This window comes from Barbus barbus (assembly GCF_936440315.1).
Source record: "Barbus barbus genome assembly, chromosome: 31".
Taxonomy (NCBI): domain Eukaryota; kingdom Metazoa; phylum Chordata; class Actinopteri; order Cypriniformes; family Cyprinidae; genus Barbus; species Barbus barbus.
The window spans coordinates 10,873,983-10,897,046 of NC_136759.1; the positions used below are offsets into that span (position 1 = coordinate 10,873,983).

The 23,064-nt window shown below is 36.6% G+C and overlaps 1 protein-coding gene across 1 annotated transcript; it reads right to left on the minus strand.

The window, feature by feature from the left end:
• Positions 1 to 7,663: 7,663 nt before the first annotated feature.
• wsb1 (WD repeat and SOCS box containing 1) lies at positions 7,664 to 21,452 on the minus strand. The gene is made up of 9 exons (XM_079388219.1): positions 21,112 to 21,452; positions 19,756 to 19,924; positions 17,878 to 18,149; positions 15,771 to 15,902; positions 14,930 to 15,030; positions 11,617 to 11,789; positions 11,293 to 11,406; positions 10,532 to 10,639; positions 7,664 to 10,049 (listed from the first exon to the last, which is right to left on the minus strand). Exons 1-9 carry the CDS (start codon positions 21,149 to 21,151, stop codon positions 9,887 to 9,889), a joined length of 1,272 nt encoding a protein of 423 aa, XP_079244345.1. The 5' UTR covers positions 21,152 to 21,452; the 3' UTR covers positions 7,664 to 9,886.
• Between the last annotated feature and the right edge of the window lie 1,612 nt (positions 21,453 to 23,064).

A 23,064-nucleotide genomic window follows, 5' to 3' on the forward strand; every position in this document is an offset into this window, starting at 1 on the left:
TATTATTAGCTGGGTAGAATAATTTAAATAAAATTTAATACGCTTTATTATCCCCAAGTTGCGTTTAGGCTGACAATATGTTGAATGCACAACAATAAATAAATAAAAACCAAATTAAAAACAATAAACCATAAAAATGTGGAAAAAGTTCTATAAAGTCAAAAAAAGGCCAAAATAATTACATGTATTTTATTTCTTCTATTACTTTTTCTCTCAGAGACAATTTATGCTTATAAGTTAATTAGTATGTGTAATTTATATTGTAGGCTACAGTACAGAATATGGTTAACTAGTAACAAGGTGGAAAAAGTGAATAAATTAATATCCAATACTGCTATCTAACATCAACAGATCCTGATAAATACCATATCACTAAAATGATCCAATAATATATATGGCCCCTGTAAGGCAAGTTTATTTATATAGCACATTTCATACACAATGGTAATTCAAAGTGCTTTACATGAAAGAAATTAAAATAGTCCTAAAATAATAATAATAATATTCATCACAGGAATAAAAATAAGGAGTTGGAAAAAAAGAGAAGAGAAAAAAATAACATTGTAATAATAATAATAAAAACAATAAACTTAAAAACAAATATTCTCAAGCTTTGTTCAGTCTCTTCCGCACTAAGTGAGCGGGAAAACAAACCTTCCAAAACACCTAACTACTTCACCCCCTACTTACTTGGACCATCAGGCCAGCCTACACTTCGAAAAACACGGTCATTCTAGCCGCCGCGTTATTTTGAGGTGCGCGCATATACTAGGCGTTGCGGTAATACCGAGCAAAAACGAACAGGAAAAGCGATCTCTGGCATTCATTCAGCCAGTTTCTCTGCCAATGAATGAATGAATAAATAAATAAAAATAATAAATTTAAAACCGTCTGATGTAAATAAATAAATAAATAAATAAATAGACCAATTAATATGATTTTTTTAATTTGTAAATACACATAGTTATAAAAATAAAAACCCCTGTCTCCACAAAAAAACTAAAAAAAAAAACTCCACACACCACTCCAATTATCATATGCTACCTGTTCTGCCTGTGATTTTGGATAGCTCTAAAAAGGAAACTCCCTGTTTCCACAGACCAGTTTCAATCCAGATTAATAATCCACTACACCAGGGTGTCACTCAACCAGTTTCAAAAGGATCTGATGTTGCATTATAAAATAAAAGCCCTCAAAATCTCATATGCTACCTGTTCTGCCTGTGATTTTGGATAGCTCTAAAAAGGAAATTCCCTGTTTCCACAGACCAGTTTGAATTCAGATTAATAGTCCACTGCCTCAGGGTCAGACCACATTCAGTTCAGATTGATAGAAGACACTCTCAGTGAAGTTTTAGCCTAGATGTCACTCATCCAAAGTCAAGACTATCTGATATTACATTACAAAATTTAAGATGTTCAAAAACACATATAGTTCTTGTTTTCAAAGACCCTTTTCATTTCAGAGTGATATTACAGTACACAGTATCACTCAGCCAATGCCTAATGATGAATTACACAATAAAAATGATTATAAAACACCCATAAAATGTCATATGGGTATATAGTGCTTTCCATTTGAAATCATAAAGGTTAGGAATAACATGAAATGAAAGTCTTTGGTATAGTGAACAACTTTCACAGTCCTCATTCAACAAATGCACAGCTAAACAGATGAGTTTTGAGTCTGGATTTAAATGAGGCTAATGTTTTAACAATAGCACACATCTGATCTCTTCTGGAAGCTGGTTCCAACTGTGCGCAGCATAACAGCTAAAAGCGGACTCCCCTTGTTTTGTGTGAACCCTTGATGTTTCTAACTGACTCAATCCTAATGATCTGAGTTGTCTGTTAGGTTTAAATTCAGTGAGCATATCAGCAATGTATTTGGGTCCTAGGCCATTGAGTGATTTATAAACAAGTAAAAGTACTTTAAAATCAATCCTAAATGTAACTGGAAGCCAGTGTAAGGACCTGAGGACTGGTGTGATATGCTCAGATTTTCTGGTTCTAGTCAGAATCCTGGCAGCAGCATTCTGGATGAGCTGCAGCTGTCTAATGGTCTTCTTGGGAAGGCCGGTGAGGAGACCATTACAGTAATCCACCCTGCTGGTGATAAAGGCATGAACAAGTTTCTCCAAATCTTGACTGGAAACAAAACATCTAATTCTTGCAATGTTTTTGAGATGATAGTATGCTGATTTAGTTACTGCTTTGACATGAGTACTAAAACTAAGGTCTGTCTCCAAAATCACCCCAAGATTTCTGACTTGATTTTTAGTTGTTTAAAACTCAACTGTAAACAAAAAGTTGTAATTAGCAAGTTAGGTCACTCAAACCATATACAATTTTGATTTGTCCCGCCCACCACCAAATTCGAACCAATCAAATTAACTATAATATTTTGCAAATAGAAATGTATTGAATGTACAATTTGCATTGAGTGGAATCTTTAGAACTCTAATAGCCTACTTCATTTTACCCAATGGCCCATTTTTACCTGAAATCACCTTAAATTTGACCCAAAGTTAGATAAAATATTTTATATTTCCAAAAAACTAAATTTATGATCAATACCAATATGTCACCTTTTTTTTTTTTTTTTTTTACAACCCTTTGGTGGAACTTGTCTTGTCATATAACTGCTCTTGTTGGTTCAGTAATACAGTTCCCATTATGTCATCAGAGGCACACTTTGTATAAGGGCTGGAAAAACACGTTGAGTGTGTATGTGTGTGTGTGTGTGTGTGCACGCATGACTGTTCACAGGTACTGCTCTCTGCCCACTCAAATGAGAAAAGACTTTCCTTTGAGTTATGACTTTCTGGGTACCCTCAATTATTATAGGCTATATGATTGTGTAAATTAACAACACTTTGGATGGTCATGCGTGTTTGTGGCGAAGTGCTGCTTTATGTTATTTATGCACTACTATAATGCATGTGCTGCGACTGCAGATTAGGAAATGTGACAGAAAGACATAGAGAAATGTTACAGCACCAACTCGCTGTATCAGGCACACACTTCCCCATGGGAAAAATCTCCTCTCCTCCGCAGCTTGCCAAGAAGGAGACATAATTTCAAAATGAACAGTAAACAGGGCTGAAGCCAAAGAAGAGCCACTGCAAACTGTCTTTCCCCGTGTGGTACTCAAGCCAAGACACTTTAAACCAACTGAATTAAAAGGAAAAACTGTAACCAGATTTTATTTTGGCTCACAACACTAAGAAAAATGTATGACAGGAGCTTGATGGTTCTGTAGCCGATTTAAATGCTGCTTAGTCAGTGATCTAAACCTATAGCCATCCACACCCGGTATCCTCTGAGAAATGATACTGCAGAACAGGTTAGGCTTAATAGAGAAATAAGAAATGGAAAGCCTTAAACAGGCACTCCCTCTATTCCAGGTAAGCATTGGTTTTTCTCTGAATCAGTCAACACATTCACACACAAGCTGCACAAGTGGAGGCAGGCAGTTGTTCAAATATGGCAAATTCTGTTATCAGGCTGTGAACTGATAACCATCTGGTAAATAACTTAGCAGTATTTAAGGAAATATGTTCACAAGGCATGAAAGGTAAATAAACACATGGTTTTAAACAAACTATGGCTTTTAAACATATCATTTTAAATAAACAAATATAGAAAAGAAAAAAAAAGACAAATGTTGTTGTTTAAAATTACTTTCACTTCCATTTGGATGTAATCCTGCATTCGAGAATGAGTAAATGTATATGAGTGAGTATATAGTGCCTCCTGCTGGAAAAAGAAGGTAAGTAGCCTAGTAAATTAAGAGAAAAAAAAAAACTCCCACTCAATCACCTGTCGATTGTTGTAACACTAGGCTGGCATATTGTTGATATCACATCACTGTTGAGGTTTCAGATCTGTGTTCCAGAATGTTCAGCTTCACCTTAAATATTTCACACGATCTACGCAGAATGTGTCCTGTGTGGTATTGCAGTGTTAGATGCAACATCAAGGCAGGAAGTGATGCACAAAAGTATTTGGTTCACAGGAAGTTGGGACAATTGAAGGAAGGACAAAAAAGTGCACAGCACTTATTTCTCAATTGCAAACAGCATGATTTCGACGGAATCTTAAATATATTAGGGTCTCTTTTACCAATAATTATTTCTAAGAATTCAGAATAATTATTAGGCTAGTAGTTTAGTTTGACATTTCGTTACTCTCTCTCTCTCTCTCTCTCTACACACACACACACACACACACACACACCTCAGGACAATTTATCATGAAAATATATTTATACATATTTTAAAACATTTTAAATGCCTTTTACAGGTTTACAGCATAAAATATGTTTGGTTTAAAAACCATCCAGACCATTTATTTTATTTTATTTTATTTTTTTGCATGCTGTCATGAATGGAAATTCATTCTTGCAATTTCATGCAAGTCGCACAGTAACTACAGCAGCTGCAGCTAGATAGCGCACTCACACCAGAGACCTAGAGACCCACAGCCAGGAGCTGCTAAAGCAATCTGGACAGAGTGAGAATGACAAGCACTGCAACCTCGGTCACGCTGCTCTCTCTGACGTCGTGTCCCAGATTCTAGTGAACCTTGGCAGCATTTACGGAATGAATTTGAGGCAGAATTGAAACTCGCTGAAAAATAATAAAATTAAAATAAACATTAAAAACTTTTATATATATATATATATAATTATGTTTCTTTGGGACTATAATAATATAGTATAATTTTATTTTAATTAACATTTTTAGGCCTATACTGTAATTAATAACATTTTATAACTCATATAATTTAATCTCTGACATTACGTGACTGACCATAATCGACATTACTTTTGTTTCAAAAAATACAAATCGTAAAAACAGATTAAATCGTGAAAACAAAGTAGAGGAGACGTTGTTGGAATTGCTATCACATGATTGGATGAAAAGTTTGTTTGTGAAGTTACGTAGGCACGCGCGCGCCGCACTGAGAAGAGAATAATCGGAACCAAGACGATAAAATCAAACCATATTTTTGTTTGTTATTTATTTATTTATTGAGATAACGTGTGTCATTACTTAAATGTATTTTGTCAATGGAACTGCGGTGAATAGGCTAAATTTGCTTGACGATAAAAGCAATACAAATAAATTTGCTTGATGAGAACAAAAATATTAATGTTAATAGGCCTACTATTAAAATTAATATCTTGATCACAAAAAAAGTAGACCATCATTTGATTTCTTTAAAAAATAATAATTATGTTTTGGATGACTAAGCGGAGCCTGTATGGCATTGGAATGTTGCTTGTAAACTTCCCTTTCTTGGCAATGTTACATAAGACAGACAGAGTTTATTTTCTGCTCACATCTAATAGCTGCACACAGTACCCCTTAAAAGAGCTTGGGCATAATATATATATATATATATATATATATATATATATATAGTGCATAGTCATGCGAAAATTGTATCTAGCAACAATAATATCTAGATAGGTGTACATACATATTTGTCTATAGGCCTACATGGAAGCACACATCTGTTTAATGTGTTATACTGGTGTGATATGTTTTGGCTTGATGATCCACAGGCTGTCTACAGACCTGTGCTATGTCAGATGTAGTGTTGTATCCCTGAATCCATCTGCTCATTTTACACTTTAAGGTTATAAATAGCAATCCAGACCAGTGCAGCTGACCTTTTCTTTGATTGCAGGATATAGAAGTAAGTGAATCTCTCCACACGGTGCTTTCGTTGGACTGCTTCATTTTGAATTGCATGGATTGCATATTTTGTGGCATTTATCATTAAACCACTGACAACTTTAGCACACACATTTTGCAACATTATTTCATTCTCAAGGCCAATGAAAAGACCACTGTGACCTCGCTTAACCGGTCTTTGTCTCCTCCTGTATGCTAGAAACATCTAGAAGTTGAGTCACTATAGACAGGTTGTGACATATAAGACAAGTTTTCAGATTGATCTAGCTTTATATTCCAGGACTTGAGTGTGAAACATGCAGTGATTTATACCTCCATATATATAAAAATAATGATTTTTGTCTCTTTGAAGCTTCAGTTTTATTGGCAGTAGGTAATATTTAACCCGATAGCATTACTGCTGCTAGTCAATAATAAACCCGATAATGACCTTTTATGCCTTTTGGACAGAGTCTAAAACACTAAGTTTCCACACTATGTAAGTGACCTCAGAAAATGTAACTCTGAAAACATTGTTTTAAATTATTTACAAAATACTGTTCTGAATGAATATAAAACCAAAATGGTCATTAACTCTAGCAGATTTAATTTGCAATAGGGCTTAAGATTGGAATGCTGTTTTCTACGGCAAGCCGTTTTGACTTTTATTCATTCTCAGGATATGAATTCTTGATATCAACAATTTAATTGTCACTATAGTGACAATGTTCATTTTTGATATAATGAATGTGATCGTTACTAGTAACAAAAGTCATTTTAGATATCAGAAATTACCCGCCCAATTGTTGATATCAGAAATACATACATTTCAACTAGTGACAATGAATTCTTGATATCAATAATTCATTTTTACTAGTAAAAATTTGATTATTGATATCAAAAATGATATTTCTAGTAGTAAGAAATACAAAGCTGATATGTGCATTTAGAATTGTAACTAAGAAATGCATTTTTGATATCTGTAACAGTTTTGTCGCCCTTTTAACATGTAAACATATGTATTGTTGATATCAGCAATTAAAGTCTTGATATCAGGTTTTATAGCATTGTCTGGTATTGTCTGGAACTCACCTGGGTCCATTCTGTTATTTTGGTTGTTTTATTTGTTTGAAGCACTGGCACAGGATTGCGCGTGAGTTAGCTGGGAGGCTAAATTCTTGTAATCTGACTCTTCTTGGCCATTTTACTTCCCTCCTTAATGTCAGTGGTGGTGTTTGTGTGTGTAAGCTGTTATTGAATTGACTTGATTTGCCTTTTTGTATTGTTTTTTGGATTTAGGTCTTTAAAGGCCATGGTACCCTGTACTGATGTGTCCACATGGAGTGCTGTGCTTAACATTTTTGCCTTGTTTTTCACAAGATTGTGTCATGGGTATTGAGGGTTTCTGTTGGTCACCTCCCTCTTTATCTCTTGATTTTTGTTTTCTTTTTAATTTTGTATGTTCCTGGTATTGTTTGTGATTTGAGACCTTGTGTGACATTTTGTATAGACTGACTGTGTTTTTATTTAATTGTGTGATTGAATAAAGAAATTCTTGTTGATCTTGTCTATATTATGCTCGCCCTGCCTTTGGGCAACGGACCTGTGCCCTTGTATGGGGCTGTTCTGTCCTGGTGTATTCCTGGTGGCATAGTCAATTATAGGATTTTTCTTATTGGTAACTTCCCCTACCTGATCACATATTGCCACAATATCAAGCATTAGTGTTTTACTATGAAAAATTGAATTGATATTAAGAATTCATATCCTGAGAATGAATAAAATTCAAATTGGCTTGCCATAGTTTTCTATAAGGGTTCTTGAGGAGTGACTTGTTTGTTATGTGGAGCCTGGGAAGATTAGTACAGCTGTGAAATCTCACAGAGATTCTTGTTTGTTCAGTCACTGATGAGTCAATAACCTACTGAACTGAGATCTACCAAGCCCTTGCTGTTTTTTTGTTCATAGATACCAAAATTGAAAGGTTTTTAGATTTATTTAGGTCTATTTTTGTACATTTTCATTATAATGCCAATATGTAAATATTCCAATATAAGTAAATAATTATTTCAATCAGTCAGTTGGTCTGTCTGTCTATCTTCAGCCAGGATGTATTCAATTGATCAAAAAAAGCAACAGACATTTGTTACAAGTAAATGTACCTTTGAACTTTCCATTTAACAAAGCATCATAAAAAAATATATCAGTTTCAACAAAAAATAAAATAAAAATTAAGTAGCACAACTGTTTACAGCATTGATGATTTACAGCATTTTTGATCAAACAAAGCACTGGTGTATACACACATTTGCGTGTGTGTGTATATATATATATATATATATATATACACACACACACACACACACACGTAAAACAATTCATACATATACAAACTATATTTAATATTTAGTGTTAGACTTTAAAACAAAACTTCATGTCAAAATGATTTAAAATACTTTATTTCGACAATCATAAAACAAACAAAATCCCCACTGACTGGAGGAGAAAATACATTCTCATAAAATGACTTTGATAAATTCACTTGCTCCAGTTGAGCACAGCATTAGGTATTCTGTCTGAAACAGTTGGACAAATAACCTAGTTTCCAAGCATCTCTATAATATTCAATAACGATTGAAAAATACTACCACCAAATTCTAAAGAACTGCATCTGAAGTGTTCAAATGTATGTATCCTTTCTAGATCTACTTTACAGGAATTGGTCTAAAGAAAACCCAATCTGTTGAACATCAGCCTTCTTCATACACCCAAGCAGAAAAACACATACATAAAAAGACTTTCAAGTTTTAGCCATAAATGAAGGTAAGAGAAAACTGACTGTGCCAATCACATCAATAAGAACCCAAGGGGATCTTTGGCATCAGCTTTTTCCAACACATTTTTATTGCCAAGACTGTTCGACAGCATGACCAGATGAATTTGCCACATTAATTGATACCGTTCAATTGCTTTAAATGACAGGCAGGGTCACATGCGTTATACAGTCAATAAACAGAATCATGCCTTTTTGTTCCAGGACATCCAATAAACCAGTTCCTCAAAATGAGAGGTAGATGAGACACGCCGAAACAAGACTACCTCCCCAAAACCTCACTGTGGCTCTCTGTTAAAACACACAAGGCTGTCTTAAATGGCAGTGTTAACAGACTGAGGTTCGATTGTGAGTTAAGTGGTGAGACAAGTGCCATTTTTCATAGCAGATACAGCGAGTGGAAGTCAGTGGCAATTTATTTGGAACGAGAAATCAAAGATCTGGCATCAATTTCACTGCTAGTTAGTTAAAATCTCATCAAACTGGCTGGCAGTTTCTCCTCGATGCAAACTTGCGTGTCAGTCCCCTACAAAACATCATCATTGCACAAGAGAAAAGACCATGTACAGAGCAGACTTTCAATAAAAGCATTATAAAGTGATGTATGAGAAGCATGAAAAAAAATTGAAGCTACATATTTTTACACAAACATATGTATATACACGTGCCTTTACAAATCTCTGTACAGGCAAAAAATATACAATTTGTGGAGGAAACAAATTAGCCCATGTGTTACAGAAGTTTTAGGCTTGTGATGATAAAGGCCGTTACTGAAGCAGCATAAGCGTGTGGATGTTTCTTTTCTCTAAAGAGGCATGTCAAGGGGAGGCACTACTTGTGTCCCTGAATTACCCAACTACATTCCCATCACATGCACGCACACATACACACTTTCACATTGTCACATCCCTTCAATCCCTCTCACAGCCAGCACGGAAAAAAGAAAACACTGCAGAACATTCGGGAGACAATCCCCCGTCACATCACTTTAAACTCAGTTTAGGAACACCTTAAACTGAGCCAGAGAAAGCGCCACTTTCACCCATCATTTACCAACTCTAGAGTGCTGTACAAATTGTGCCAGATTAAAAAAAAACAAAATGTGATCTGCTGATATATTAAGGTTGTCTGAAGGCCACTAGCTGATATGAACTTAAAAAAAAAGACAAATTTGAACAAAGCATTGAAATACAACTAGGAAAACTAAACTTTAAAAAAAAAATTGAAAAATAAATAAGTACAAAAAGAGCCAACCAAGCCTTCTTCAGGGGATTGGTTTGAGCAGAAATTTTTTTGTTATTTTTTTAGAGGAAAAAAAAACCCTCGCACATGTCATTGGTTTCACAGAGTGGCGTGTTTTGCGTTCCAACTTAAAGCGTCTTGTATGCCAGGTAGTCTTGCATGGAGAAAGGAATGGGCAGCGTATAAACCTGCTGGGTGGGCATGACTCGCCGCAGGGTCAGGCGGCACAGGTGCTGGAGGCTAGCAATGCTGCGTGGAGAAGCCCAGAAATGCACGCTGCCATCACGAGACCTGTGAGACGAGAACGGGATGCCATTTAGTTTAACTTGGCACTGACACGTATTCTGCATTCCAGTAAACTATATTTACATTTATGCATTTAGCAGACGCTTTTATCCAAAGCGACTTACATTGCATTCAAGTTACAGTTTTTACATGTTATCAGCTCTTGTACATCATCTTGAACAGGCTCTGGTTGTGTTTGTACAGTACAACTGGCCAATTTAGCTTTGTCAGACTGCTGTCATGCAGAAAAGTATGAGAGTATGTGGGACAGCCAACTCATCTAAATAATATCATATACGACAGAAGCTGCAGAACCGGTTTGGTGCATTTCTTTTATAATAGATCGTTCAGGATACTCTTAAACAAAGTGTTATGAAAGTTATTTTTGGCTTCATCTCAAAACAGAAGAACAGTTAGAGGCCAAGATACAGATTTGATCATTTATGTAGTAACACTACCCAGCAAACAATGGAGTAACAGATTCGTACCCAGCAGCTAAGACACTTCCGTCAGTAGAAAAGGCACAACAGAGGCCATTAGTGAGAGGGGCGATGGCTTGAGGACTCTTCTCATCGATTCTCCAAAAACGCACCAGCCTGAAAAATGAAAATTCCAGTTGATTGTTTTTGTTTTTCCACCACAGATTTTATAAGATTTTTATACAGTACTGTTTAAAATTTGGGGTCAGGAAGATTAATACTTTTTTTCGGCAAGGACACACTAAACTTACAAAAAAGTGACAGTAGAGCCATTTATGATGTTACAAAAGTCTTCTATTTCTGCTGAAATTTAGCTTTGCCATCACAGGAATAAATTACATTATATTACAATTTAAAATAGGTCTTTTAAATGACTATTTTTGATCAAGTAAACAGCCTTGGTGAACAAGAGATCCTATCATTTGTACATAACCGCAAAATAAATCATATGCACAGTAAATGCAAATTTATCATCCGCCATTTTGTAGAGTACAACTGCTTTCATTCTCTCAGTATATGAGAGAGCGAGAGAGAGATGCCTCCACCCAGAATCAGCAGGAGGCGCGGCGAAGGCAAACTGGGTGCCTCATAGTGATTAATGGACATCATGTGAGAGGCATGTGATCTTTCCCAGAAAGAGGCCCTGCAACAAAACACACTCCTTCCAGAGCCCCTATCGCCCTAACGCTTAATGCAGGCTACTAACTGCAACACAAACAATCAATGTCGAGTTTTCAAAAGCAAATAACCGCGTGTTTGTATTATCTTACCTGTCATCAGTGACACTGGCAATGTGCCGACCGTCATGACAAAAGGTGACAGAGCGAACCCATCGATCATTTGCTCCTCCAGCAAATATGGGTGAGGGAGGAGGGAAGAGATGTCTGAAGGGAAGATAAGAGATTGGTTAAACAACATGAGCTTGAGAGAGAAATCACACATACCCCTTTTTCCACCAAAGCTTTGGGTGTCGAAAAACAAAGAACTGGTTTGAAACTAGGCTCTGGCTCCGAACCAGCACTGGAACTGCCTTGGTGGAAAAGGGGGTAACGGAGCTAGAAGAGGAAAAGGGGGTGGAAAAACAAGTCATGTACCCCAGCTCAAGCAGAACGGTGGCTGTATGAGGGTCCCACACGATGACACGGGTGTCGTAGGAAGCTGTGGCCAGCAAGGCCCCGTCAGGAGAGAACTCACAGGACACCACGTCGTTATGATGGCCCTCCAGCTTGCGGATCAGAGTGTACTTATCCATGTCCCACAGGAAAACCTGCAATGCAAAAGACAGGTGTTATAGCGTACCATGTTCTTCCACACTGTTCAGAGACAAAGAATTCAATTAATTAAAATTAAACAACAAGATCAAAATGTGCTCAGTGTCATTTTTTAGGAAAATCTTAAGCACTACCGCCAAACCCAGAAAAAGTAGCACATGCCAATGAAACAGCAAGGCTTAGTTGCACAAAACTGCACAATGTCAAACTCTACAGAGCAGCGAGCAGTTGCAAGTCTTTACATTACATCAATGCTCACATTTTTAAAATTAAAATCTACAATGATTCAGAAATACTAGAGTGTAAATATAAAATTACATTTACATACATAAAATTACATTATTCCAAGAATTACTACATAATGTGTAAAAAAAAAAATAATACAAACAAGTAGTAACTTAAGGTAACATTATGTTACTCCACTGGTATCCCCTTTCAGTTTTAGTTCACTTGAGATTACAATAGGCTTGCACCGCGCCGGTGGAGGCCTACGAAGAGACAGAGATACTGCAAGAGAAAAGAACATTTGATGGCCAAAAGGTTGACTCCTTTGGCAAACACAGAATACAGACATGTCACTGCAAACTCTGCTAATGAATCAACCATTAGACTTTCTAGTGCTTTATTTGCTCCAGCACAATTTTTACATTTAAGAAAGAGCAAATGTGTCCACATTTACTGCTGTTTGGCAAATTTTCATGGGCGAAATCTATTGATTTCAATACAAATCCATACAATTGGGAACCATGTGAGGGCTATAGATTACCCCACATAGATTTCCAAATGGTTTCAGAAACATGGGATCAGAAACCAAAAGCTGCTTGGTTCAAAAGTGACTTAAGTGTGAGCTATGCTTCATCGCTATACTTTTAACAAATGATTACAGCTTTTTAGACTGCAACATTTCTTTAATGTGACCACACCTTAAGAGCGTATTTTTGAGTGCCAAGAAAACAAGGTCCCTGCATGGTCTTTATAATTAGAAAACATTCTTGTTTAATTTCTTATAAGCTACAGACATTGCACTTGAGCAAAATTGTACATATTTATTTATTCAATAGATAACTGCCGTTTAAACATTCTGGTGTTGTTGGAGAAACTACAACGATGCGTTATACAAGGCTAATTTACCATTTTCTCTAACTTGGCAATGTGAGATAAAAGGGCTTCAGGGTGCACAACTACTGCCAGCATTCAATGTTAAGCTAAAGCAGATATCTTGCACGTGAAAGAAAAATTACAACCTTTTTTGGAAGTTGAACTAGTGTGGTTTTATGCACCTTTAGGAGAAACAAATGCTACTATTAATTGGTGGTTCCTTACAAATTAGGAAAAACAAGTTGGTGTTTGCTGAAGTTCTCGAGCTGGCGTTGCTAAAACAACCTCTGCTTTCAGGATTATTCACAAATGGAAAACAAAATGCACTCTCACTTAGTAAAATGCAACCAGCATGGAAAGTACCCACAGGTCTTGCTTCTGGTGGCTTCATGTATGATGCAACAAGGAATGATAAACTTGCGTAACCCATTTTCCCTATCCGAGTAATTCCACATTAGACTGACATTATCGGTCTGCAGGCAGTCTTTTGAGTCACAAGGAGCCCTTTCATTGCTCACACATGCCAACAATGCACCCCCTCCCCCTCCCTTACTACTACCATTACAGAACAGTCTGACTAGGGCGTTAAGTACAGAAAAATCTGTACGAGCATTGCGTATCAGAGGTGTCATGAGACACTAATGAATGGGGGGGTGGGGCTCTACTGGCTGACTTATGTACACGTACAAAAGACAATATCTAGAGTTCCTGTTTTAGGTCAAATGTGTAGATGATGGGAATGCTACTGAATATAGAGATGGAAAAGAGTTAAGGAAGGGAAGTAGGGGGTAGGAAGGGAAGGGGATTTCACTGTCAACTCTTCTGAGAGATAAGGTAAAAGAAGTGAGAACTGCGACAGCGGGAGGTAGACAGACATGGAGCAGAACCTACGTACAGGAAGCCCTTGTGGGCAGGAGCATGGAAACCCCAGGGGCGTGGGCACGGGCACATGAGCGTCCAACGGGGGCCGCGATGGCAGCCGTGCCCCGCGTGGTCCGCACCGGCTGCTCTATATGTCAGCGCGGCGCTTCCCTCAAAATCACTCAAACACAGAGCTCTGCCACCACCTGGGACAGGGAAAGCAAGACACTTATGGACACACAAAACCGTACAGTTCAACCACTGCTGCATGTTCATGGGAGGAGAGTTGGCTAAGAGTCGGAAAGACTCGAGAGCTGGTTTCAGGGATGACTTACTGACTGGAATATTTTCTTCATTGTGCCATAAGGGCTTTCACACACAACCAGCATGACAGCTACAGACAATACACTACTGTTCAAAAGTTTGAAGTCAGTAAGTTTTTAAAAATGTAAAAATAGTAACACTGGAAAATATTAATACAATTTAAAATATACATTTTCTTTTTGAATGTATTTTGAAATGTAATTTAATTCTGTGATGGCAAAGCAGCTATAACTCCACATTTCAGTGTCACATGATCCTTCAGAAATCATTCTAATATGCTATTTTGGTGCTCATGAAACATTTATTATGAATGTTGAAATCAACTGTGCTAATTCTTTAAAACTGAAACTAAACTAAAAGGACACTTTAAAAGTTGTTTTTGTTTTTTTAAAGGAAAGTATACTTTTCTTACTGACCCCAAACATTTGAATTTTTGTTCAAGTTCTTGATACCAGTTTTGATAGCAGATTTAAGACCACTATGTTTGTGGGAAAGATATAAGGACATCATAATTTATCCAAATTATATTTATGAAAAATATTGTCCATTATTGAAGTCTCTTAAAATGTTATTAACAGTAATATCAAGAACAGCTTTATGGGTGAAGAAGATTCATAAGCCACTTGCATTTTTATCTACATGCGCATAAAGACCAGGCACTCATTTGTATGAACAAAAACAAACCAAAAACCAAAACTACAGGCAAGGTTTATAGAAGCAGGTTATGGCACTGAGCATTATGATGATATATAAAGATTTACTTAGCACTCATTGATTGGTCATAGCAGAACTATTAACAGTGAGAAACACACCAAACAGGTAATAAAGAGGAAGAAAGAACTGCAAAACGTACCGCTTTGCCTGCGCCTACAGAACAAAGGACAGATGAATCCGGTGAGAAAGCGCTGCAGTAGACCCAGTTTTGATGGCCACGGAGTACTTTCACCATGTTACCTATGGACAAATAATATAGATTGTTTAATGTATAGTAATACTTTGTTTTCTGTTATAACATTTATAGTTGGCTATTAAAATTTCCTATTAAAAGTAAAATTATGTTACAATTTACAATAAACATTATGCAAACAGTTTACAATAATAAAGACCTTTCCCAATACAATATTCATCCTTTGAAAGCAATGCTGATGCCTTATAACAATAAAATAAATATACTTTAGCCAGTAGCTAAATTCTTTTTCACGTTCCAATAGTGTCCACTTTGAGACTGGGGAAAATTTAGCTGAACTATGGCCAACATTCCTTCATGATTAGTTAAAAAAAAGTTTGCAAATACAGTGAGCTCCATTTTATTTTCAAGTTCCCAGCATATAAATAAGATTCATGTGGCCGAACTATTAAAACAGCAAGTTTGTCCAAGGATCTTGCATGAAATAGAGAAAATATCAGCAAACATTCTTTCGGACTTGGCATCCAATTATTTTCTTCATATAACTACTTCACCCCACCTAATGCCCAAATCTCGAGTGTGTGCTGAACTCCACGGAGAAGAAATGAAAATAAATGGGCTGCAGAAAACAAAGCAGGCTGCTGTGCAAGACACATCTACTCCAGAGACTTTTCAGCTTGGGGTTACACAACAGCTCTAACATGTTAATATTAATATATGCAAAGCTTCAAAAAAACAAAAACAAAAGGTAGTGGCACCAAATACAAAATCAATATTTGATCCTCACCGTCATCTTTGAGGTCCCATACGCGTAGAGTCTTGTCTCTTGAGGCAGAAACCAGCACTAAACTCCCATCTGGGGCAAATGTTAGGTCTCGCACAATGTCTGTGTGGTCCATCAGGTTCAGCAAAAGTTTTCCTGTACAGAAGAAAACAAAATTGAGGATAAAGGTTGAAAAAAAGCCTTCAGCCAAATCATTCCAGATGAACCACTGTTTACAGCACAAAGTCCACGTTAATCGATTTAAACTGCATCAATGTTGCATCTGTATGAACATCTTGTCATTTAACACAATTGACTTCTTAGGAATCAAAGAGAGGAAGATTCTGTTTGTGGCTTTTACGCTTATTAGAGCAGATGTTAAAAAAGGGACTTCCCAAGGCGTTTCAGAAAAATAGAGCAGTTATACATCTAAGCCCTTTCTTTATGAAAGGTGCTGAATTGCCTAGAGGCATATGGAAGCACAATCACTGACACCTGCCAGGCTAATCCGCATTAAATCCCTATAATTAGCTGCATTTACTTACTTATGTCATTTAGCAGACGCTTTTTTTCCAAAGCGACTTACAAATAAGAAAAAGTAACTAAAATTAAAAGTTACAACTCTATAAATACTATATACCCATATATTTAAGAAAATAAAGAAATTAAATAAAATTGACACATGCATATAACAACATTTCAATAATAAATATATAAACGAATAAACTAAAATAAAAAGCGATACTTCTATCCCTTGCCAGTGTCCCTGCCCGGTGGAGTCGCACGGTAGAGTTGATGGTCTTTACACTTTTCGGTCTTCACACTAGGAGGGCTTCACACGACGACTGCTGCGACCGCCACCGCGGTATAATAACCTTTTTTATACCAATCCAACAAATCACCATTTTAATTCAGCTGGACCCACTTTCCTGTTTATCAACTAAAAATGGCCAAGCAAGTGCACACACTGACAAGATACGCGATACAGTACGAGACCAAACGCGATTTCAGCACCTCTCAACACAGTAAACAAAAATAAGCGTTTCCTAGCAATGGCAGATGTGCTAAACACTGAGACAAGTAAATACGCTTACATTTACAGTGACAAAACAAAAATCTTTAATGTGTGTTTCTAAAATATGATTGAGGCTTAGTAACAGGGCCTATTTGTAACCTGTCAAGCATGAAAAGATACATTCACTTAGCATATAGAATGATAGGTGTATGATGCAAATCCTGTCGAGATACTGTACAACATACACTGCTATCAGATTTCCAGAATGTCTTTAGAGGGGAGAAAAATAAAGGCAGCTGGAGGAGGAGTCTCACACCCTGAAAAGAGCAAGTCTGCTGGGTAAATTTATGTCATTGCGGTTTTAGTTAGAAGGGAGGTGGAGTCATGAAGAAAACATTTTAGAACAGCCAATGGCAGTGTCTTTACAGGACCTGCCCACCTATTAATGCGTTTTACAGCTGGGCAAAAATTAATTATATAACAACTCAGAAGAGTCACTACTTTTTCTGCAGACAACAACCACCTCTCTGTTTCGCAAAAACAGCGATTTGTTCTCCGCTAGCAGATTTACACATGCTGTTATGACCATTAAAATGTGAAACTTGTACAGAGGCACAGATGCAGAACTTAAGTGGCCAAGAAACCAATGGAAAAGTGGTACAAAGGTTCATAAAGTGGAGAGATGTATTGTGTAAGGGAGAGTGTACTTATAAGGTTGAGTAAATATGTAATAAAAATAATTTAGCACTGACTGATGACTGCATAAAAATGCTTAAAATCAATGTGTATACAAGACATCCATTTGTAAAATATGATTAAGTGATAGAAATGGGTCAAAATGACAAAAAGGTAGGGCTTAAAAGATCATGTCAACATCTTATATAACCACCACCTCCACTCTCTCTTACACACACATACGAGCGCACACACATCTGTTGGGAAACAGAAAAACAGGAAGCTGACATGCAGAAGTGTTGAGAGAAGATGGCATGGGTGGACTGTGATTTTTAAAACATTTACTCTAATGCAGAATCATCAGGAAAAAAACTGAATGATAAACATTAACTATGATACTAGATTAGTCCGTGATACTTGATTCAGTGAGAGGACCCTCACCTGTATAGACGTCCCAGATTTTGATGCGGCCATTGTTGAGGCCCGTGGCCAGCAGTAGCTGGTCCTGGCCGAACTTGAACCTGTGCCATTCGATATTAACGCAGCGACTCTGCTTTTCAGGAACAGAGGAGCCAAAGGCCAGGCCCCAAACAATGTCACCACAGTCGATGGTGTGCTCTCTGGGCTCGCCTGGCAGCAGACTGCCCTCACTGTTCTGCCGGGACAGTCGTCGAGGACCTGCACCGCTCGACCGATCTTCCTTTCTTACAGAACTAGGGTGAGGGAAAGAGGAAAAAAGTTATTGCGTTGGTATGAGAATTACGTCTGTCCTTGATGGAAAACATAATTTCTCTTTAAGTTCATAAACAGCAAGAGGACGTTTTACTTTTAAAAAATGTTATCTAGCACGTCTGTTGAAATAAGCTGCATAATATTTGAACACCAAGTAAACTCCCAGCCTTAGAGATTACAGAAGTGTTGCATCAACTTTGACCCATTTAACGTCACTTGGCCAGTTCAAGAAGCTCATCAAATAAGGTTCTGGAATCATTACAAGAGGTTATTGTGTGAATACAGAACAGGCGCTACAGAACTGAAACAGCCTGCCACGTGTCAGCTGAAGCTTTTAATAGCACAGTGGCTTCCTTCTGCTTTAGCATTAAAGGAATAGTTTACCCAAAAACCTACAAGTCTTTTGTTAGTCTTCAAAACACACAAATGAAGAGACCGTAAAAGTAATCAATACGAATAGAGCATCCAGGTCAAATTTGAATTTTAGAGATTAATAAATCTTATGGTTTTGGAACAACATGAGGTTGAGTAAGTGATGACAATTTTTATTTGAACTAACTCTTTAAGGAAGATTCTAGTATATTCTAAGCCAAATTAATTTAAGAAGAATAATAAAGACTCAAATAGCCTGTATAACATTGTGCCTTTGATTTTAGTGCCAATGAAATACTATCACACAGCTTTTTTAGTTTTCTTTTAGTAAACTTTAAAGTTTTAGTAATGTTGCTGTGTTTTGTCTCTTATTTCAGTTTTAGTGTGTCATTTTATGGTATCAACTCAAATGTAAATGTAAAGCAAATGTGTCTTTTCCAATTATTTCTTAATATTTTAGTTAAATTCTGAACCTAAACTTAACTACCAAATGATGCCCTTTGTGTGTAGAACTACTAATAAAGTTACTAAACTTCATTGTAGAATGACTGAAAATAGTTTTACAATACCATGGTTCTCTTTTATGGACACATGTAGAAACTGTTTACTTCCAACTATCATAACTTCTGTTAAAGTTTTACTTTAGCTTTTAAAGTTGTCTGCATGGTTTATGTTACCATGATATTTCTAGTATTTTTATGAAGAACACTAGCATGAGCATGTCAAATCCTGCACCGAAAGCACAAGATAATTACACATTTTATATAATGACTGCTGAAGTAGTTGTTGGGTTGATCATTTTGTACCCAAATTTTGCAGAAAAGTACGAGACCTACTGCATTTAACACTGGCAAAGAGCCCAAAAAGTTGCTCACTTTGAGGCATGCAGCCAGAGGGCAATGATGTGAACCTCATAATGAGGACTCTGCATTCAGTACTGGACAATAGCTGGTTGGCAGGGCAGTGCGCTCAACAGCGGTCTCTCTATCCACAGGGTAAGGTGAGATGATGACTGCTGATCTATGCCATGCCGCTGAATGCTAAACCAGCCTAAACACTAGGCACCACTGTGGTATAGCAACCATGTGAAAGCCCAGAAGGCCAAAGCAGACAACCAGCACACGCGCAGACTGCCTTTGTCAGTCCATCAACACACAAGCTGTATTGTAACAACTCACCACAGTGGGAAACAAATAGATAAATGTGTATACTCACAAGCTGGCTAAGCATTTTTTCCATGGTACAAGTCTCACAATTCGATGTCCTTGAGACCAAGCGAAGAAGGAACCATCAGGTGCAAAAGCTACAGTCCAAGTCTCCCGTCCAGACTTCTGGTCAAAGGGAGCAACAGGAGGTATGAGTTCCCCGATGAACTTAGCTTTACCTGTTACAACAGAAAGCACATTTTTACGCCTTTAAACCATTTTATAAAACCAAACTTGTTGGCAAACTACTTTGTTACTGTTTTACAACAAACATGCATTTTTGCCTTCATAGCTGTCATTGAGTTACATTATAACTATATTTCCATCTACTTTTGCAAATCAAAATATACATTTAAATGAATAGTTCACCCAAAAACTTAAATTCTGTTATCATTTACTCACCATCACGGCATTTCAAACTTGTATGATTTAACACAAAATATGGTATTTTGAAGAATGTTCCAAAACCAAACAGTTTTGGTTACCATTGATTTCTATGGTATGGACAAAAAATAATAAAAAAATAAAATAAATAAATAAATCACAAAATGTCTTTTTTTTAATGTTCCACAGAAGAAACAAAGCCAATGTAAATGACAGAATTTTGATATTGGGGTGAACAATCCTTTAAATTAATTGATATGTTTTGTGACTTTTAATATGCAAATAATTTTGAAAATCTTGTGGAGCATCTAATTTTTTTCTAATTTAACCCTATTCATTACAATAGTAGTAATTCACTATTACAATGGTCAATATGTAACAATTGGAACGCATTTAATTGTACACACTAGTAAACAGTTGTGTGTAAAATGTCTATAGAATTAATTGACAAAAACCAGATATTCCTTTAACAGAAACAATAACGTTACTAGGTTAATGACTAGTAGCAGCTAGCACCACACTTCAGTGACTGACTGAATAGTTAATAATCATTATATGAATACGCCGTCCTGGATATTAAAATTTCCAATTTTTTTTTTTCCTTCAAAAATGTAAATGTTTATATAATTAACAAGGCGTAACGTGTATGTGAATCAGTGGTGTGGTGTGAGTCATTCACAGGGGTCTGCTGACGGTCGGGGAGGGTGTGGATGTGGGGCGCAACAATTATAGCGCTGGCAATAACTGAAATATTCAAATAACTGTCAGTATTTTAACGGACATGCACGGCGTACGCATTTGTTTGAGTTCAATCTGCGTTTTAGCGACAATTGTGTCATAATATGGCTGAAACACGACACAGACACTGAAACTATAAGTAACTTTAAACCACATAAATCCATAGCTGCACAAATGTAAATATTAATTATATAGGATAACTTAAACACGATTAAAAAATGTACTAAACAGTAAGACCACTCACCTATTTCATTTTCGTTGACAAAATCTGGGAAGCTTGCCATCTAAATCTTAGCGATTCTCTTAAATCTGAATCTTCTTGTTTAACGAAATACAGGCGTTCAGATGAACAAACGGAGAAGGCTGTATGTGCGGAGCGTCTGACGTCGACTGGATTTACATATACGACTGCTTGAAAAACAGGCAAAAGTGCCGTCTTTAAAGTTCAAATGTAGTTTAATAAAACTGAAATTTAAACAAAGAAAATTAAGCAGTGATAGTCTAGTTCCTCAAATCGCGATGCGTTCGGTTTGAATACAGCGTATTGTAATGGCCGCGTGCCTCCTAACGATTCGAACACACACTGATGGGCGGGATACTCTAGCGACGTCATTACAGTTGCCGGGGCGACGGAGGAGCACCGCTTTCTGATTCGCGGAAATGTGTTAACGCGTGGCCTCTGATTGGCTGTTCGCTCGAGAATATGAATGGAATGGCTTCTTGGAATACGTGCTGATAAGGAGTGTGACGATGAAGCGCTAATCCAGTGCTGCAGTTGAAATCTGTATCTCTAAAAACTACAAAATATCGAATTCAGTGATTAAATGGCTTGAAAGGTGTCAGGAATTTAATGTAAAATTATTTGGTTTTTATTTGTGGTCTGTTGTGCTTATTAACGAATCATGTTGTGATATGTTCCATTGAAGCAGTTAGAGAACAAAGAAGGTTCAGTTGGAATGTTTAATATCAAAGTTTCTCCTTTATAAGTACTTTAAATAAGTCTTTTGGTAGCTTTTCTGACAGATGACCTCTTGCTTGGTTGCTCAATGCAGTAGAACTGATATTTTTGTTTGAAAGGGTCATCACAGATGTAAAGTATTCTCGCTTTCTCCATGTTTATCTCTTTCATGGCCAGCACAGTCATGTCAGTATGAATGAACAATTTTGTATTTTTATGATATAATAAAATAAAATACATGTATGAATGTTATAAAAGATGTTCCATCTTTATTTGACCCTCTAACTCTCGCACTCTCTATTCTAATTTTATTTTATGTCTTTTTATTAAAAAATAATAATAATAATTATCTGTATTGTTGGTTTTGATAGCTTCTTATGTCCTCATTTGTAAGTCGCTTTGGATAAAAGCATCTGCAAAATGCCTAAATAAATAATAAAAACAGCCGTGTTTATGTGCAACTGTCAATAAAATTAACAGATGTATTTTCTTTATGTATTCTTCAAATAATTAAATGCCTACCAAGTTAAACAATTGGTAACCTAAATTAATCAGTGATATTCGGATTTTATAGGTCTAGTTCTGAATAATAATAATAATAAAAAAACCAGCTATTAAAATAACTGAAAACAGTTATTAAAATAAACAGAAAATTAACATTTTCATCGTAACTTTACAGAGAATCTGCAACAGGCGTTTCTGAGCTACAAATATGGCCAGATATCAGTCTCTTTGGCATTTCAAACCTTAGACCTCTTTAGAAGAGTGGGCTGAAAACAGCTATGTCCAAACTGAGCCAAGTCCAGCACCATTGCTGTGGTCTGCTAGAAGACATTTGACAACCTGAAACATTTTGAAATAAAAAGTGGTCTGATAAGACTAAACTGTATGTATATGGCTTCAAAGAAAATACATAAACTACAAAAACAGGTGGTTCCTGTAAAACCTGCTGCAAAGCAGAAAAAAATCCCCAAAGCACACAACAAAACTGTAGGAATCATTCGGAAGAATGACTGGTATTCTGGCTAAAGCATAATCTGAGTGTCATGGTGAAGTAACGTGTGAAATTTTACCTGGAGGGGGTGAAATAAATGTTAGACAATTTGTGTGCTGAATATATTGCTGTGGGAGGAGGGTAAGCCTGATTTTAATTCGTTAGTTTATAAGTTTATAATTTTGCAATAAGACTCTCAAAACCACGAATATAGTTCAAAGTTGGCATGACAGAATATATTCACA

Excerpts from the sequence above, each read along its gene's own strand:
- wsb1 (XM_079388219.1), bottom strand. The coding sequence starts at position 21,151 with ATGGCAAGCTTCCCAGATTTTGTCAACGAAAATGAAATAG. Across the intron at positions 10,640-11,292 it reads GCCAGTGTCACTGATGACAG|GCTGGTGCGTTTTTGGAGAA; the intron begins GTAAGATAATAC and ends TTCATTTTTCAG. Across the intron at positions 10,050-10,531 it reads GGAAGTGTCTTAGCTGCTGG|GTCTCGTGATGGCAGCGTGC; the intron begins GTACGAATCTGT and ends CTCGTCTCACAG.